At 36.2% G+C, this 18,804-nt stretch overlaps 1 protein-coding gene across 1 annotated transcript in view; it reads left to right on the forward strand.

The window, feature by feature from the left end:
* LOC139525975 (uncharacterized) overlaps positions 1 to 9,093 on the forward strand; it is a 65,948-nt gene extending 56,855 nt beyond the window's left edge. The window contains exon 2 of the mRNA XM_071321165.1: positions 7,770 to 9,093. Within this exon, the coding sequence (XP_071177266.1) occupies positions 7,889 to 8,989 (1,101 nt within the window). The 5' untranslated portion in view covers positions 7,770 to 7,888 and the 3' untranslated portion in view covers positions 8,990 to 9,093. The remainder of the gene's footprint in view (positions 1 to 7,769) is intronic.
* Positions 9,094 to 18,804: the final 9,711 nt, after the last annotated feature.

An 18,804-nucleotide genomic window follows, 5' to 3' on the forward strand; every position in this document is an offset into this window, starting at 1 on the left:
CCAAGTATTTCTTTTATTTGAAACAAAGATAAATTCTGCACAATTTTTTGAAAAGTGCAAATTTAACGAAGACTTATAGGGGAAAATCAATGGTGGTATTACACCTTTAAAGGCTACTGTATGGTCATCATTCTCTTTATAGGATTGTATTGTTTGCAATGGGTTTCCTTCTTACCAACCTTCATTATGCTTTATTTTCCCTAGCAGATGTTATAGGGGGTCTTCCTGACCTCGGAAGGTCTTTAACATTGTTTTTTGCATGATTTTTATTCTCAAAACGACTTATATTGGAATGGTGATGACCAACAATACGAGCAATTATCACAACGACATACCTGCTTCCCTCATGCTGGATATCTGCCATCTTGCTGCAGTTGTGGATGACCAATTACAAGGTGTCAATAACATAAATTTATAAACTTGGTTATTTTAAGTGTTGAAAACAATGAGGATAAAAACATCTGTTTTAGTGTTTACGAGTACAGTAGCTGCAGGTGCAGATAAAAACTGATAGAGTCGATATTTATTGATTAAACTCATGTGATATTTAGATAATGTTTATCGAGTTCTATTTCAAAAAAATATTTAACAAAAAAATAAAGTGTTTTTTTAATTTGAATTTCAATTTGGTGTTGCAATACTTTTTTCCATGTGTATATATGTTTTGGCGTCAATTTTCACGTATACATTTTTCTTTAAGAGCCACCTGAGGCAAACTTCCGGGTGTAGTCCCCCCCCCCCCCCCCCCCGCAGTATTGAAGACCTATTGGTGGCCTTCGGCTGTTATCTGATCTACATTTCTAGTTTTCACATGTCATAGGCTTTCCCATTGACCGGTCAAAAGGTTAATTTCATATATCCGGTTTAGGACAGAAGCGTTGCTTTAAACCTTACGTATCCTACTGCAGTTGCACTTGTGAAATTAATGCGATAACAGCAATTGCTTATCATCCAACAAAAATAATAGTATGTAGCTAAAGGTAAATTTAAATCTTTGGTTAGCTTGCTTGTTAGCTGAACCGTTAAGTCATTGTTAGGAAAGGTATTATATCTTCCTCTCGAAAAAGACTAGTCCTACAGACAGATAGCTTGGTTATCTGTCGTTACGTACTAGTCTACTTTGACAGGAGGATAGTTTACTTGACCTAACAATGACTTCACGGTTCAGCTAGCAAGCAAGCTAATCAAAGATATTACCTTTTGCTACATACTCATTGAAATCGGCTGTAACATCCAAAGTAATCTACCTCGCCTTGAAAAAAGTAACCATGTCAGCAATGGTCTTTGACTATATATTTATACTTGATAATTATACCCCACACAACGGGTTGCGGAGGGTATAATGTTTTTGACCCGTCCGTCAGTCCGTCAGTCCTGTTTCTTGTCATCGCAACCCCTCTCAAACCACACAACAGAATTTCACGAAACCTTTTCAGAAAATAAGGACATACTATGTAGTTGTGCATATTGACAGGAAATTGCGATTCAATTTTTTTTCTTGGAGTTACGCCTCTTTGAACTTATTTCCTTTAATGAACTACTGCAACAGTTTGTCATCGCAACTCCTCTCAAACCACACAACAGAATTTCACGAAACCTATTCAGATAATAAGGACATACTATGTAGTTGTGCATATCGACGGGAAATTGCGATTCAATTTTTTTTCTAGGAGTTACGCCCCTTTGAACTTATTTACTTTAATGTACTACTTTAACAGTTTGTCATCGCAACTCCTCTCAAACCACACAACAGAATTTCACGAAACCTTTTCAGATAATAAGGACATACTATGTAGTTGTGCATATCGACGGGAAATTGCCATTCAATTTTTTTTTCTTGGAGTTACGCCCCTTTGAACTTATTTACTTTAATGAACTACTGCAACAGTTTGTCATCGCAACTCCTCTCAAACCAAACAACAGAATTTCACGAAACCTTTTCAGATAATAAGGACATACTATGTAGTTGTGCATATCGACGGGAAATTGCCATTCAATTTTTTTTTCTTGGAGTTACGCCCCTTTTAACTTATTTACTTTAATGAACTACTGCAACAGTTTGTCATCGCAACTCCTCTCAAACCACACAACAGAATTTCACGAAACCTTTTCAGATAATAAGGACATACTATGTAGTTGTGCATATCGACGGGAAATTGCGATTCAATTTTTTTCGAGGAGTTACGCCTCTTTGAACTTATTCACTTTAATGTACTACTGCAACAGTTTGTCATCGCAACTCCTCTCAAACCAAACAACAGAATTTCACGAAACCTTTTCAGATAATAAGGACATACTATATGTATGTAGTTGTGCATATCGACGGGAAATTGCGATTCAATTTTTTTTCTAGGAGTTACGCCTCTTTGAACTTATTTACTTTAATGTACTACTGCAACAGTTTGTCATCGCAACTCCTCTCAAACCACACAACAGAATTTCCCGAAACCTTTTCAGATAATAAGGACATACTATGTAGTTGTGCATATCGACGGGAAATTGCGATTCAATTTTTTTTTCTAGGAATTACGCCTCTTTGAACTTATTTACTTTAATGTACTACTGCAACAGTTTGCCATCGCAACTCCTCTTAAACCACACAACAGAATTTCACGAAACCTTTTCAAATAATAAGGACAGACTTTGTAGTTGTGCATATCGACGGGAAATTGCGATTCAATTTTTTTTCTAGGAGTTACGCCCCTTTGAACTTATTTACTTTAATGTACTACTGCAACAGTTTGTCATCGCAACTCCTCTCAAACCACACAACAGAATTTCACGAAACCTTTTCAGATAATAAGGACATACTATGTAGTTGTGCATATCGACGGGAAATTGCGATTCAATTTTTTTTTCAAGGAGTTACGCCTCTTTGAACTTATTTACTTTAATGTACTACTGCAACAGTTTGTCATCGCAACTCCTCTCAAACCACACAACAGAATTTCACGAAACCTTTTCAGATAATAAGGACATACTATGTAGTTGTGCATATCGACGGGAAATTGCGATTCAATTTTTTTTCGAGGAGTTACGCCTCTTTGAACTTATTTACTTTAATGTACTACTGCAACAGTTTGTCATCGCAACTCCTCTCAAACCACACAACAGAATTTCACGAAACCTTTTCAGATAATAAGGACATACTATATGTATGTAGTTGTGCATATCGACGGGAAATTGCGATTCAATTTTTTTTCTAGGAGTTACGCCTCTTTGAACTTATTTACTTTAATGTACTACTGCAACAGTTTGTCATCGCAACTCCTCTCAAACCACACAACAGAATTTCCCGAAACCTTTTCAGATAATAAGGACATACTATGTAGTTGTGAATATCGACGGGAAATTGCGATTCAATTTTTTTTTCTAGGAATTACGCCTCTTTGAACTTATATACTTTAATGTACTACTGCAACAGTTTGTCATCGCAACTCCTCTTAAACCACACAACAGAATTTCACGAAACCTTTTCAAATAATAAGGACAGACTATGTAGTTGTGCATATCGACGGGAAATTGCGATTCAATTTTTTTTCTAGGAGTTACGCCCCTTTGAACTTATTTACTTTAATGTACTACTGCAACAGTTTGTCATCGCAACTCCTCTCAAACCACACAACAGAATTTCACGAAACCTTTTCAGATAATAAGGACATACTATGTAGTTGTGCATATCGACGGGAAATTGCGATTCAATTTTTTTTCAAGGAGTTACGCCTCTTTGAACTTATTTACTTTAATGTACTACTGCAACAGTTTGTCATCGCAACTCCTCTCAAACCACACAACAGAATTACACGAAACCTTTTCAGATAATAAGGACATACTATATGTATGTAGTTGTGCATATCGACGGGAAATTGCGATTCAATTTTTTTTCTAGGAGTTACGCCTCTTTGAACTTATTTACTTTAATGTACTACTGCAACAGTTTGTCATCGCAACGCGTCTCAAACCACACAACAGAATTTCACGAAACCTTTTCAGATAATAAGGACATACTATGTAGTTGTGCATATCAACGGGAAATTGCGATTCAATTTTTTTTTCTAGGAGTTACGCCCCTTTGAACTATGAGAATTGTTAAAATTTGACTATAAAGGACAATAACTCCTTAAGATAAAATTGAGAATGGAAATGGGGAATGTGTCAAAGAGACAACAACCCGACCAAATAAAGAAACAACAGCAGAAGGTCACCAACAGGTCTTCAATGTAGCGAGAAATTGCCGCACCCGGAGGCGTCCTTCAGCTGGCCCCTAAACAAATATATACTAGTTCAGTGATAATGAACGCCATACTAATTTTCAAATTGTACACAAGAAACTAAAATCAAAATAATACAAGACTAACAAAGACCAGAGGCTCCTGACTTGGGGCAGGTGCAAATAATGCGGCGGGGTTAAACATGTTTGTGAGATCTCAACCCTCCCCCTATACCTCTAACCAATGTAGAAAAGTAAACGCATAACAAAAAAGAGTTAATTTAACAATTTTGATCCTGTTTAATTATTTGTAGATCTTACATTGTTGAACATTATTGCTGTTTACAGTTTATCTCTATCTATTATTATATTCTAGATAAAAACCACCAACTGCAAAATTTCCTTTAAATTACTAATTTGGAAGCATCTACCAACAACGGGTTGTCCGATTTGTCTGAAAATTTCATGACAGATAGATCTTGATCTAACAAACAATTTTACTCCTTGTCAGATTTGCTCTTAATGCTTTGGTTGCAGAGATATTAGCAAAAATCTACATTTTACCCCTATGTTCCATTTTTAGCCATGGCGACCATCTTGGTTGGTTGGCCGGGTCATCAAACACTTTTTTTAAACTAGATACTGCAATGATGATTGTGGCCAAGTTTGGGTAAATTTGGCCCAGAGGTTTCAGAAGAGAAGATTCTTGTAAAAGTTTACGGACGACGGACGCCAAGTGACGAGAAAAGCTAACTTGACCTTTCAGGTCAGGTGAGCTAAAAAAGGAATAGAGAATAAATGGGTGCTTAAATATGAATAGAGCATAACAGCCAAAATATATATAAAAAAAGGAGAAAGATTCCAGAACTTTTAAAGCTGCGTAATTATTAAATTACTTTTCTAAATATATTTTCTTAACGGGTTAACACGAACAAAACAAGTAAACAGTCCTATAAAATTTTAGTATGAATATTAAATTAGAGCTTCTTACCTTCATCTTCCATTACTTGTTTTCAGATGCATTGGTAGAAGTGTTCAACAGGTTCAAATTCGATATATTAATTTAACTAAAATAAATCCAATATTTTGTCGCATTTTTATTACAATACAATATATGCTTTATTTCAAAAACACTCAGTCACATTGACATGTGAAACAAGAGGTAAATTACAAAATACAATCACATAAAATTAAAGAAATAAATAAAACAACTTAGGAATGAAATATTTAGAAAATTACCTTACTAATTATTAATTGTACGTCTGTTGCTTAAAAGGAATTTAAATAACACAAGAAATGACCGGATGGATTGTCAATATAATAAAATTTGCTGCGACTGTCTTACGAGTGAGAAGTTAAGCGCTATTAAACCAGGTTCGCTCCATCATTTTCTGCATAGGAAAATGCCTGTATCATGTCAGGAATATGACAGTTGTTGTCCATTCGTTTGATGTGTTTTATCTTTTGTTTTTGGTCATTTGGTTAGAGAATTTCCGTTTTGAATTTTCCTCGGAGTTCAGTATTTTAGTTTCGTCACGTTAATTAAACCTGTGAACGATATGACTGTTGAGTCAAGGATCTCGTCTACTTTTTGTATCCTTGCTGGTATTTATTTTTGACAGTGTATTCAGAAATAAAACGACTAATGACATAGTCCCATTACTTTCTATGTATCATTCTGTAGTGTCAAGCATCTGTAGTGTCAAGCATTGGTGGCTACTTTCCTCAGGTTCAAATAGAGTTGCAGTAATGTCATATCAAATAAACTCAAAATAGATACCATGATTAAAAGCATATACACCAGATTCGCGTGTTGTCCACAAAAAGTCTCATCAGTGACGCTCGAATCAAATAAAATTATACATTATCCTGACATGTGCTGACAAATGCAGCATACCTTTAGTTGTATATTAGGGCACACTGGTAATCGGACGTTAGGTAATACAAAAACGGGTTCTTTTTATCTGATCAACAGGGCCAAATGTCCCCATCTAATAATTTAATATATTTCTTTAATTTTATGTTTCAAAATAAAGTTTTTAACAAAGATTATACCGTGAACCAAAATCCTTAAAGGAGTAAGTCTGGTAAGGGCAGATTTTGGCCTCAAATTTCAGGTTCATCTATTAAAGAAAGATTTTGGACACTTTTTAAACACTTAAGTGTCTATTTCAATTGATTCAATTAGATTATATTAAAGATTCTAACTGATTTAGTCATTAAAAACGCTCCGATTCAAGCTTATGAAACATCTATCAAATATACCAAAAAAAGTCACTTTTCAGATGGTGTTTGTCAAAAATGACCGTGTTCATCCTCAACTTTTATATTAGTTTAAACATCATTCGCATCACTCTTAGTTTGTGGACAAAAATTAATTAACGTATGTGCGTAATTTGTGTTATCAACAGAAAAGGAGTAGGTTCAGTAAGACCACTTTATGGCCCCAAAATAAAGCAGTTTTACAAAATTGTGAAAATGTAATCGTTTAGCTATTTACTGGAAAGTAGAATGCTTCTGCTACATAAATATAGGATGTTTTTTACAATACAATGCACATATATAGGGCACTAGCATCATTACGTCATGCTAAATTATTGAAATCTTTACAATTTGAGCATTTTAGTTAAATTTTAGACGGTTTCCGTCTAAAATGAAAGTGGTCGCATTCGCGTTCTTTCATAATATTGAAATGTAAGTTGTATTTGATGATAATACATAACATATCTATGTTCTGGTTTATTTGTATGTTCCGTCCGACCGGCCCGAATTTATTTAGTGATTCTATACACAGACACATTGTGGGAAATCTAGTTATAAATAAAACAACATAATACCTTGCTGCATGATAACTTTTCTTTTCTTAATAGAATTACAAATTAGAAAGAATTTCACCACGTTCTGGTTAATTAAAACAAATTAAAATTTTCCTAGAAGCTTGTTGTATATAAGGATGATACTCAATTCATAGAATTGACCACTGACAAATTTCATCAACACGCTCTTTTGAAAAGTGACCGGTGATTTATGGGTTAACTACAAATTTGCGGTTTTGGACGGAAGAGGTGCTTTAATCCATTACTTATAAAAACTGTGATACTAACGTGTATGACGTGTATTCCATAACGGTCAACCAACTCGTGATGGCGTCCGTAAAATTTACGAAGGGATGATTTCAACTTCACCATTTGGAACTCTTGGTTTAAGAGCTTCCTTGTTGACTTATACCTTAACCCAATGAGGTTTGTTTGCTCATTGGGTTAAGGTATAAGTTAACAAGGAAGCTCTTAAACCAAGAGTTCCAAACTCAATAGCAAATTTAAAACTTGAAGCTTTACAGTTCAACGAAGATAAGCAACCACCTTGTATGCGTATAAAACATTTTATTTCAAACTTTTTTATGGAAAGACAAATATGATCTACAGGAAGCCGAACAAACAACAACCCCATACATTCGAATAAAAGCTCTCAATTCAAATGTCCTAAATCTGATTTAGTAACTTTTTAGTTATATGTAATCATAGTATAACTATCATATATCATATGCCTTTTATTTCAGTGTTTACTTCCAAATGGTTCTTTATGGTGACTTTTCTGTTATGTCTTTTCACACCTGTTTAAAGCCTTTCTTCCGATGAAAAAAACGCAGTTAATTCTGGCCTTGCAACTGGAAAAGCAATGACAGAAGTACTTGCAAATGGAAATTTCGGACAGTCTTTATCAAAGATCGGAAGCAGTGTTGGACCTTACCTAGGTGCATTAGCTTCCGTCGTAGGGGTCATCATGGCGTTCATCCCATCAGAGTCTGCCGAGTTGGCGTTCATGAAAAACATGATGAAGAATATCGATAATCGTTTGGATCAGGTAGATAATCGATTTAACGATATTGAACGATTGATTAATTGGAATGTTGTTAGGGTCAACTTCTGGCAAATACAACAGAAGATAAATGTAGCGTCGGATGAGTTTCAACATATTTATACTGTTCCAGAGGCTGCTTTCAGAAACAGGACACAGCTTTTTATAGATAGTTATGATAGTGATTATCAGAATAGTGGCAAAAAATTGTATGATGCCATTGTGAACAACCAAAACATATTTCAAGATAATCTTGGTACTTCCATCATGCTTTATACTAAATATGACCGCAGAAAGACGCAGATATTTCTTCTTGGCGTAATGAAACTACTCTTGAAAGCGGTAACAGTAGAATTAGGCTTTCTTCAAATTAAACAATATAATCGCAACGTTGATTATATGAAGTCACAATGGCAAATTAGAATACAGCAGGTACGAAGAAAGTTCGAGGATTTTGACCAGCAGTGTGTTAGTAATTATCAATCCCAATCCGGAAAGGATATTGACGAATATTCTCCACAACACAGCTGGCAGTCCAATAGTCAATTTGCCACTGGACTATTTAGATTACTTGCCAAAAAATACTACTGGAGAGACTGGATTGTTATCGCCTATAACCCAATAAGGGGCAGTGGCACGCATTATGTCAAAGTCAGAGGAGGACACATCAAATTCAGAAAAAATGGAAGAAACATAGTTGTGGCAAGTGTGGACGAGAACCATCCAGTCATGAATTTAGCATACGCTAGATGGGGAATGAATGACGTATCCATGACAACGCATAATTTTTGGAAGGGAGATGTCCGTCGATCGGCAAAAGATATTTATGAAGACATAGATAGAAATGATGCCGCACTTTGTAGTGTTATAAGGTCGTACAATAATGCAAATTACCATTACCACAGTAAGAGAGCGGTATAAGTCCGCAGAAATCCTCATTTTGTGCTCATGATGTGGGGTTGAAATACTAAAGGTGTTCACAGAGTGCAATGGTCTCAAATGCTTAATAAAAAAAAATCAATGTATTTGTTGTAATTACTATATATTTTATAAGTTCTAGTGGAAGCGGTCAGACATGAATTTACTGAAAACTAACATACCAAGATACCATCATTTATATACCAAAAAATGTATATTGGATATATAAGCGTCGCCAACAATATTTGTATTGCTGGTGAAAAGAATGCCCAATAGAGGGTCTGAATGGGGGTACTTCAATGTTGTAATCTTTGACTTTTGTATGTCATTTCTCTCTATTTATTTGGGATTTTTTTTTAAACTTTTTTGTCTATTCTTTATATTCTAGAATTCCTCAATTCTTTATATTATTGACTTTTATTCTGCATTTTTTACCCATTATTCCGTTTACCGTTAACCCCATAAGAACCTTCTAATAGTTACAGTTTGAAAAAAATCAAGGTTGTAATCAGTCATTAGTTAAAAAAATAGAACGAGTCAATGTCATAAATACATTACAGGCGATTGCATGGAGTGTGTAGGCAAAGATAATATCTTTGGTAAGATAATATCTTTGGTAAGATCGCTTGCTTACTGAACCGTGGAGTCATTATTAGGTAGGGTATTATATCCCCCTTTTGGAGTAGCCTAGTCCTACCGACAGATAGATTGGTTATATGTCGGACTAGTCTTCTTTTAAAGGAGGGAATTTTACCTGACCTAATAATGACTTCACGGTTCAGCTAGTAAGCAAGCTAATCCAAGATATTACATTTGCCTACACACTCAATGGAATTGGCTGTAATAGCCAATGATCCTATTATCCATGAGTCTAAATAACGTGCATTGAAGCATATTTAAGTCACCATACTACCTTCAACAATGAGAAATAAAAACGACACCTATGAGCAGCTATAAAAGAAGAAGAATTAGTTTGCTCTATCGATTGATTTGAACTTATAGATTATTCATAACCCTAACGAGATTGAACGAGATTGAACGATGATGCATGATTGCCAATCATCTTTGTTAGCCAAGGGTTACGATCCACTCCCGTTCTCATGATCCACTCCCGTTCTTGAGAACGGGAGTGGATCGCAACCCTTGGCTAGCGAAGATGGATTGACAATGAGATACCTACAAAATTGACAGAAATGTCGGTATAACAAATTAACTAAGTTGTTGTTACGAGTAGGCTAATATAAACAAAGAAGATGTGGTATGATTGTCAATGAGAAAACTCTCCACAAGAGAACAAATATTGACAGAAATAAACAACTATAGGTCAACGTACGGCCTTCAACAATGAGAAAATCCCATACCGCATAGTCAGCTATAAAAGGCCCCGAAATGTAAATCAATTCAAACGAGAAAACCAACGACCTTATCTATGTACAAAATATGAACGAAAAACAAAATTAATATGTAAAACATAAACAAACGACAACCACTGAAATACAGGCTCCTGAGTTGTAACAGGCACAAACATACAGAATGTCGCAGGGTTAAACATGTAAGCGGGATCCCAACCCTATCCCAACTATGGACAGTGGTATAACAGTACAACATAAGAACGAACTATAAAAATCAGTTGCAAAAGCTTAAAACTCATGAACAAAAACACAAGTGGACGTGACCGGGTACTTCTACATCCCAACAACAAAAAGACACTAGGTACAGATCTGAGAGTACTCGCAGTTAACTGACAGCTAGTTCAAAGCCACCAACAACTAATAAAAAAGCATGCATCTAAGACTAAATTACCATCCGTACACATCCAATATCAATGGATATAGTGTAAAGACGTCATAAACAATCAGAGAAAAACATGACCTTGTATGTAATGCCAAGATACAGGTATGGACAGATTGTAGATCCATGAATTGGTATATATATATATATGTATATAACATACTAGTAATATTTAGTTTGCTTTTAAGTTACTGATAACAAAATCAATATTTATACCAATAAAAAAAATATTCAAGTATAGCCTTTTTAACGAGTTAGCCAAGTCATTTCAGACGCGAAGCTTCGTTTACATCAAAACGCCTATGCGTGCACCTGAATTTTGGGAGAACAAATATTTTTTAATCCAAATAAATGAAATGAACTGTTCGAAGCACATGCGCAATTTCGATAAATCGATATTGAAGCCATAAAAGTAATTGGTTTTGGACATGTATCTCCAAAACAAAAGACAATTAGATTCCAAATCTATACAATGAAATCTAGATGAGAAACATTCAAATCAAATTTAAAAGGAGAGTTTGAAAATACCAAAGGTATATGTAAACTCGTCAGTTGAAAACGATCGGACCAAGTGACTTAGTCATTACAAATGACGAAAAGACTACCAACAGTACATGTATGTTAAACAACATAGAAAACTAAAGACTATAGTTATAGGCAATACGAACCGAATTTTCACTAAAATAGTTTAAAAGTTTTGCGCATAAATGCCCATTATGTGGGTCCCTTAAAGAACCTCTTTGTAGTCCCCTTTGTAGGCCTTGCATATTTTAAAAATTTCTCATTTTTAATAAAAAAAAAAATAAAAAATAATACTGCTGTTAAGAATTTAAGGTAAAAAGGAAAACTGTCTTTAGTTAGGAGTTTTTGTTTGCTTAAATGAGTGTGGATGGCTACGTCTGGCACTGTTATGTAATGGGATCAAAAAGTTAAATTTAGGGACTGCAACAATTTTGTGTATAATTTTGTAGAAAAAAATCTGTGTCTTAAACGCCTAATTTCAGGTGGGTATAAATTGAATTTAAGTCTGTCATTGTTTCAGTTACTGATCTGGTGTTATGGAAGCTGTTGCATGGGTAGCAGGTTGCTCTTAAGACTTTATGAACTTTTTTCAAATGGTTAATTTTTTTGTTTTAATGTGGATCCTAAATGATTTCCTAAATGGTTGAACAGTTCTCTAATTTTGGTAGGACAAGACCTTTAATGATGCATGAGCTTTACGAGTCTTTTTGGTGAGGCTATTTTAAAGTTTTCTACGAATAAATCTAAGATAAAATTGAGAATGGAAATGGGGAATGTGTCAAAGAGACAACAACCCGACCAAATAAAAAGCAACAACAGCAGAGGGTCACCAACAGGTCTTCAATGTAGCGAGAAATTCCCGCACCCGGAGGCGTCCTTCAGCTGGCCCCTAAACAAATATATACTAGTCCAGTGATAATGAACACCATACTAATTTCCAAATTGTACACAAGAAACTAAAATTAAAATAATACAAGACTAACAAAGGCCAGAGGCTCCTGACTTGGGACAGGCGCAAAAATGCGGCGGGGTTAAACATGTTTGTGAGATCTCAACCCTCCCCCTATACCTCTAACCAATGTAGTAAAGTAAACGCATAACAATATTAATACGCACATTAAAATTCAGTTCAAGAGAAATCCGAGTCTGATGTCAGAAGATGTAACCAAAGAAAATAAACAAAATGACAATAATACATAAATAACAACAGACTACTAGCAGTTAACTGACATGCCAGCTCCAGACTTCAATTAAACTGACTGAAAGATTATGATTTCATCATATGAACATCAGGCACAATCCTTCCCGTTAGGGGTTTAGTATCATACCATCATAACATATATGAGAAGAACATAACCCGTGTCATGCCATCAACTATGGGCGTCAAGTTGGTTACCTATTCCCTATTCCCTATTCGTTACCTATTCCCTATTCCCTATTCGTTGCCTATTCGTTACCTATTCCCTATTCCCTATTCGTTACCTATTCGTTACCTATTCCCTATTCCCTATTCGTTACCTATTCGTTACCTATTCCCTATTCCCTATTCGTTGCCTATTCGTTACCTATTCCCTATTCCCTATTCGTTACCTATTCGTTACCTATTCTCTATTCCCTATTCGTTACCTATTCGTTACCTATTCCCTATTCCCTATTCGTTACCTATTCGTTACCTATTCCCTATTCCTTATTCGTTGCCTATTCGTTACCTATTCCCTATTCCCTATTCGTTACCTATTCGTTACCTATTCCCTATTCCCTATTCGTTACCTATTCGTTACTTATTTGATTTTTAATATCCTTCCCCCTTTTTAATTATGGGATGGAATAGTTTAATATGGCTGCCGTTACCATGGAAACGGCACAATTGTGAAAAAAATGAGCTTTTGGGTTTTTGGTGAACTGTTTGGATATGCTTCAACTCAGAATCATCATATTTTAAAACAATGTAGGTGCCCACTATATACAGGTGTTGGATGATTTTGGCGATCAATGGAACTACTATGTTGCCATGGAAACTACACCAAAATTTTCAAAATTCTCAAAATGCTCAAAACTTCATGAAACTTCACAGTAATGATGAGCAACATTGGAGTTGGAATTTCCAAAATAGGTCTTGTTACCATGGAAACAATGCAAAAAGGTGAAAAATTTCAAAAATAAGAATTTTCCGCAAACTGGATGAAACTTTACAGGAATGGTAACTGGCATAGGAGAGTTGGATTTTGAAGTTAGAATTTTCAAAATGGCCGCCGTAACCATGGAAACAGCAAAAATATCAAAAATTCAAAATGTTCAAACTTAATGAAACTTTGCAAAAATGTTACTAGACATCTGTAGATGCTCTCTTTGACTTTGGAATTGTCAAAATGGCTGCCGCTTACCTGGTAATAGGGGGAAGGGTGCCTTCCGTTATTGCTAGCAATTACAAATCTAGTTGTTAATAGTCTTACATATGGTAATAGTTCTGAATTGGTTGAGGTAAAATGATCTTTTTATGACCTATTTATATGTGTTTGTGCTCAACCGATCCTTTTACTTCATGTTCGATACGCATTTGTTCCTTACTTGGTTTTTATACTTTCTACCTTTTAACTGCTTTATGTCCGTATGTTTGAAGATGGATCTTGGTTCGACGGGATGAAATCACCGTGTTAGCGCTTGCGTAAAAACGAAGATGTGGTATGATTGCCAATGAGACAACACTCCACATTAGACCAAAATGACACAGAAATTATCAACTATAGTTCACTGTACGGCCTTCAACAATGAGCATAGCCCAAACCGTGTAGTCACCTATAAAAGGCCCAGACATGACAACCTCATACAATTCAAACAACAAAACTGACGGCCGTATTTCATATACAAAAAAATAAACGGAAATATGTAACACAAAAACAAACGATAACTACTTAATTTCAGGCTCTTGTCTAGGGACAGGCACATACTTACATAATGTGGTAGAGTTAAACATGTAAGCAGGGTGTACATCGTTTCGGAGCATGCTATTACCTTGTTTAATTCGTTCCATCACTCGCTTATAATTCGCTTATAATACGTGTATCTTACGTTGCACCTTTTAAAACATGATTTTCAATTGTTTTGTTGTCTCTGGTGGAAGATTTGGGCTCTTAGAGGTGATATAACTCTATAAGTGCATTTGTATCCGTTCTAGCGGTCGGATAATACCCTGTTAAATATTCGTTACTAATTCGCTTTTAAAAAGTTTGTTGTACGTTGCACCTTTTAGAAAAGGATTTCCAATTGTGTTCATATCTCTGGTGGTAATAATGTGTTCTTATAGATGAAATACCCCTATAAGCGCATATGTACTCGTTCCAGCGATCGGTTAATACCCTGTTACCTATTCGTTACCTATTCGTTACCTATTCACTTATAGTACGTTTGTTGTACGTTGCACCTTTTAGAAAAGGATTTTCAATTAAATTCATATCTCTGATGGTAACAATGTGTTCTTAGAGATGAAATGACCCCATTAGAGCGCATGTACCCGTTCCAGCGCTCGGTAAATAACCTGTTACCTATTCGTTACTTATTCGCTTTTAATGCGCGGGGTATACGGTGCACTGAAATAAATCGTTTTTTTAATTGTGTTCAGGTCTCTGGTGGTAAGAATGTGTTCTTAGAGATGAAATTACCCTATTAGCGCGCATGTACCCGTTCCAGCGCTCGGTTAATACCCTGTTACCTATTCGTTACCTATTCGCTTATAATACATTTTTTTATACGTTTCACCTGTTAGAAAAGGATTTTCAATTATGTCCAGGTCTCAGACGGTAACAATGTGTTCTTAGAGATGAAATGACCCCATTAGAGCGCATGTACCCGTTCCAGCGCTCGGTAAATAACCTGTTACCTATTCGTTACCTATTCGTTACCTATTCGCTTTTAATGCGCGGGGTATACGCTGCAACTTGAAATAAATCGTGTTTTAATTGTGTTCATGTCTGGTGGTAACAATGTGTTCTTAGAGATGAATGACCCCATTAGAGCGCATGTACCCGTTCCAGCGCTCGGTAAATAACCTGTTACCTATTCGTTACTTATTCGCTTTTAATGCGCGGGGTATACGGTGCACCTGAAATAAATCGTTTTTTAATTGTGTTCAAGTCTCTGGTGGTAACAATGTGTTCTTAGAGATGAAATGACCCTATTAGCGCGCATGTACCCGTTCCAGCGCTCGGTTAATACCCTGTTACCTATTCGTTACCTATTCGTTACCTATTCGTTACCTATTCGTTACCTATTCGCTTATAATACATTTTTTTATACGTTTCACCTGTTAGAAAAGGATTTTCAATTATGTCCATGTCTCAGGTGGTAACAATGTGTTCTTAGAGATGAAATTACCCCATTAGCGCTCATGTACCCGTTCCAGTGCTCGGTAAATAATCTTGTTACCTATTCGTTACCTATTCGCTTTTAATGCGCGGGGTATACGCTGCAACTTGAAATAAATCGTGTTTTAATTGTGTTCATGTCTGGTGGTAACAATGTGTTCTTAGAGATGAATGACCCCATTAGAGCGCATGTACCCGTTCCAGCGCTCGGTAAATAACCTGTTACCTATTCGTTACTTATTCGCTTTTAATGCGCGGGGTATACGGTGCACCTTGAAATAAATCGTTTTTTAATTGTGTTCAAGTCTCTGGTGGTAAGAATGTGTTCTTAGAGATGAAATGACCCTATTAGCGCGCATGTACCCGTTCCAGCGCTCGGTTAATACCCTGTTACCTATTCGTTACCTATTCACTTATAATACGTTTGTTGTATGTTGCACCTTTTAGAAAAGGATTTTTAATTGTCTCCATGTCTTTTGTGGTAACAATGTGTTCTTAGAGATGAAATTACCCTATTAGCGCGCATGTACCCGTTCCAGCGCTCGGTTAATACCCTGTTACCTATTCGTTACCTATTCGTTACCTATTCGTTACCTATTCGCTTATAATACATTTTTTTATACGTTTCACCTGTTAGAAAAGGATTTTCAATTATGTCCATGTCTCAGGTGGTAACAATGTGTTCTTAGAGATGAAATTACCCCATTAGCGCTCATGTACCCGTTCCAGTGCTCGGTAAATAATCTTGTTACCTATTCGTTACCTATTCGCTTTTAATGCGCGGGGTATACGCTGCAACTTGAAATAAATCGTGTTTTAATTGTGTTCATGTCTGGTGGTAACAATGTGTTCTTAGAGATGAATGACCCCATTAGAGCGCATGTACCCGTTCCAGCGCTCGGTAAATAACCTGTTACCTATTCGTTACTTATTCGCTTTTAATGCGCGGGGTATACGGTGCACCTTGAAATAAATCGTTTTTTAATTGTGTTCAAGTCTCTGGTGGTAAGAATGTGTTCTTAGAGATGAAATGACCCTATTAGCGCGCATGTACCCGTTCCAGCGCTCGGTTAATACCCTGTTACCTATTCGTTACCTATTCACTTATAATACGTTTGTTGTATGTTGCACCTTTTAGAAAAGGATTTTTAATTGTCTCCATGTCTTTTGTGGTAACAATGTGTTCTTAGAGATGAAATTACCCTATTAGCGCGCATGTACCCGTTCCAGCGCTCGGTTAATACCCTGTTACCTATTCGTTACCTATTCGTTACCTATTCGCTTATAATACATTTTTTTATACGTTGCACCTGTTAGAAAAGGATTTTCAATTATGTCCAGGTCTCAGACGGTAACAATGTGTTCTTAGAGATGAAACTACCCCATTAAAGCGCATGTACCCGTTCCAGCGCTCGGTAAATAACCTGTTACCTATTCGTTACCTATTCGCTTTTAATGCGCGGGGTATACGGTGCACCTTAAAATAAATCGTTTTTTAATTGTGTTCAGGTCTCTGGTGGTAACAATGTGTTCTTAGAGATGAAATGACCCTATTAGCGCGCATGTACCCGTTCCAGCGCTCGGTTAATACCCTGTTACCTATTCGTTACCTATTCGTTACCTATTCGCTTATAATACATTTTTTATACGTTTCACCTGTTAGAAAAGAATTTTCAATTATGTCCATGTCTCAGGTGGTAACAATGTGTTCTTAGAGATGAAATTACCCCATTAGCGCTCATGTACCCGTTCCAGTGCTCGGTAAATAATCTTGTTACCTATTCGTTACCTATTCGCTTTTAATGCGCGGGGTATACGCTGCAACTTGAAATAAATCGTGTTTTAATTGTGTTCATGTCTGGTGGTAACAATGTGTTCTTAGAGATGAATGACCCCATTAGAGCGCATGTACCCGTTCCAGCGCTCGGTAAATAACCTGTTACCTATTCGTTACTTATTCGCTTTTAATGCGCGGGGTATACGGTGCACCTTGAAATAAATCGTTTTTTAATTGTGTTCAGGTCTCTGGTGGTAAGAATGTGTTCTTAGAGATGAAATTACCCTATTAGCGCGCATGTACCCGTTCAAGCGCTCGGTTAATACCCTGTTACCTATTCGTTACCTATTCGTTACCTATTCGCTTATAATACATTTTTTATACGTTGCACCTGTTAGAAAAGGATTTTCAATTATGTCCAGGTCTCAGACGGTAACAATGTGTTCTTAGAGATGAAATGACCCCATTAGAGCGCATGTACCCGTTCCAGCGCTCGGTAAATAACCTGTTACCTATTCGTTACCTATTCGTTACTTATTCGCTTTAAATACGTTTGTTGTACGTTGCACCTTTAAGAAAAGGATTTTCACTTCTGTTCATGTCTCTGGTGGTAACAATGTGTAATTAGAGATGAAATGACCCTAATAGCGTGCATGTACCCGTTCCAGCGCTCGGCAGCAGAGACATGAACACAATTAAAAAACGATTTATTTCAAGGTGCAACGTATACTTACCCCGCTCATTAAAAGCGAATAAGGAACGAATAAGTAACAGGGTATTATCCGAGCGCTGGAACGGGTACATGCGCGCTAATAGGGTCATTTCATCTTTAAGAACACATTGTTACCACCAGAGACATGAACACAATTGAAAATCCTTTTCTAAAAGGTGCAACGTACAACAAACGTATTATAAGTGAATAGGTAACAAATAGGTAACAGGGTATTAAACGAGCGCTGGAACGGGTACATGCACACTAATAGGGTCATTTCATCTCTAAGAACACATTGTTACCACAAGAGACATGGAGACAATTAAAAATCCTTTTCTAAAAGGTGCAACATACAACAAACGTATTATAAGTGAATAGGTAACGAATAGGTAACGAATAGGTAACAGGGTATTAAACGAGCGCTGGAACGGGTTCATGCGCTCTAATAGAGTCATTTTATCTCTGAGAAGACATTTTTACCACCAGAGACATTGACACAATTGAAAATTCTTTTCTAAAAGGTGCAACGTACAACAAACGTATTATAAGTGAATTGGTAATGAATAGGTAACGAATAGGTAACAGGGTATAACCGAGCGCTGAAACCAGTTCAAGCGCGCTAATAGGGTCATTTCATCTCTAATTACACATTGTT

This window comes from Mytilus edulis, chromosome 6 (assembly GCF_963676685.1).
Source record: "Mytilus edulis chromosome 6, xbMytEdul2.2, whole genome shotgun sequence".
In the NCBI taxonomy this organism is placed as follows: domain Eukaryota; kingdom Metazoa; phylum Mollusca; class Bivalvia; order Mytilida; family Mytilidae; genus Mytilus; species Mytilus edulis.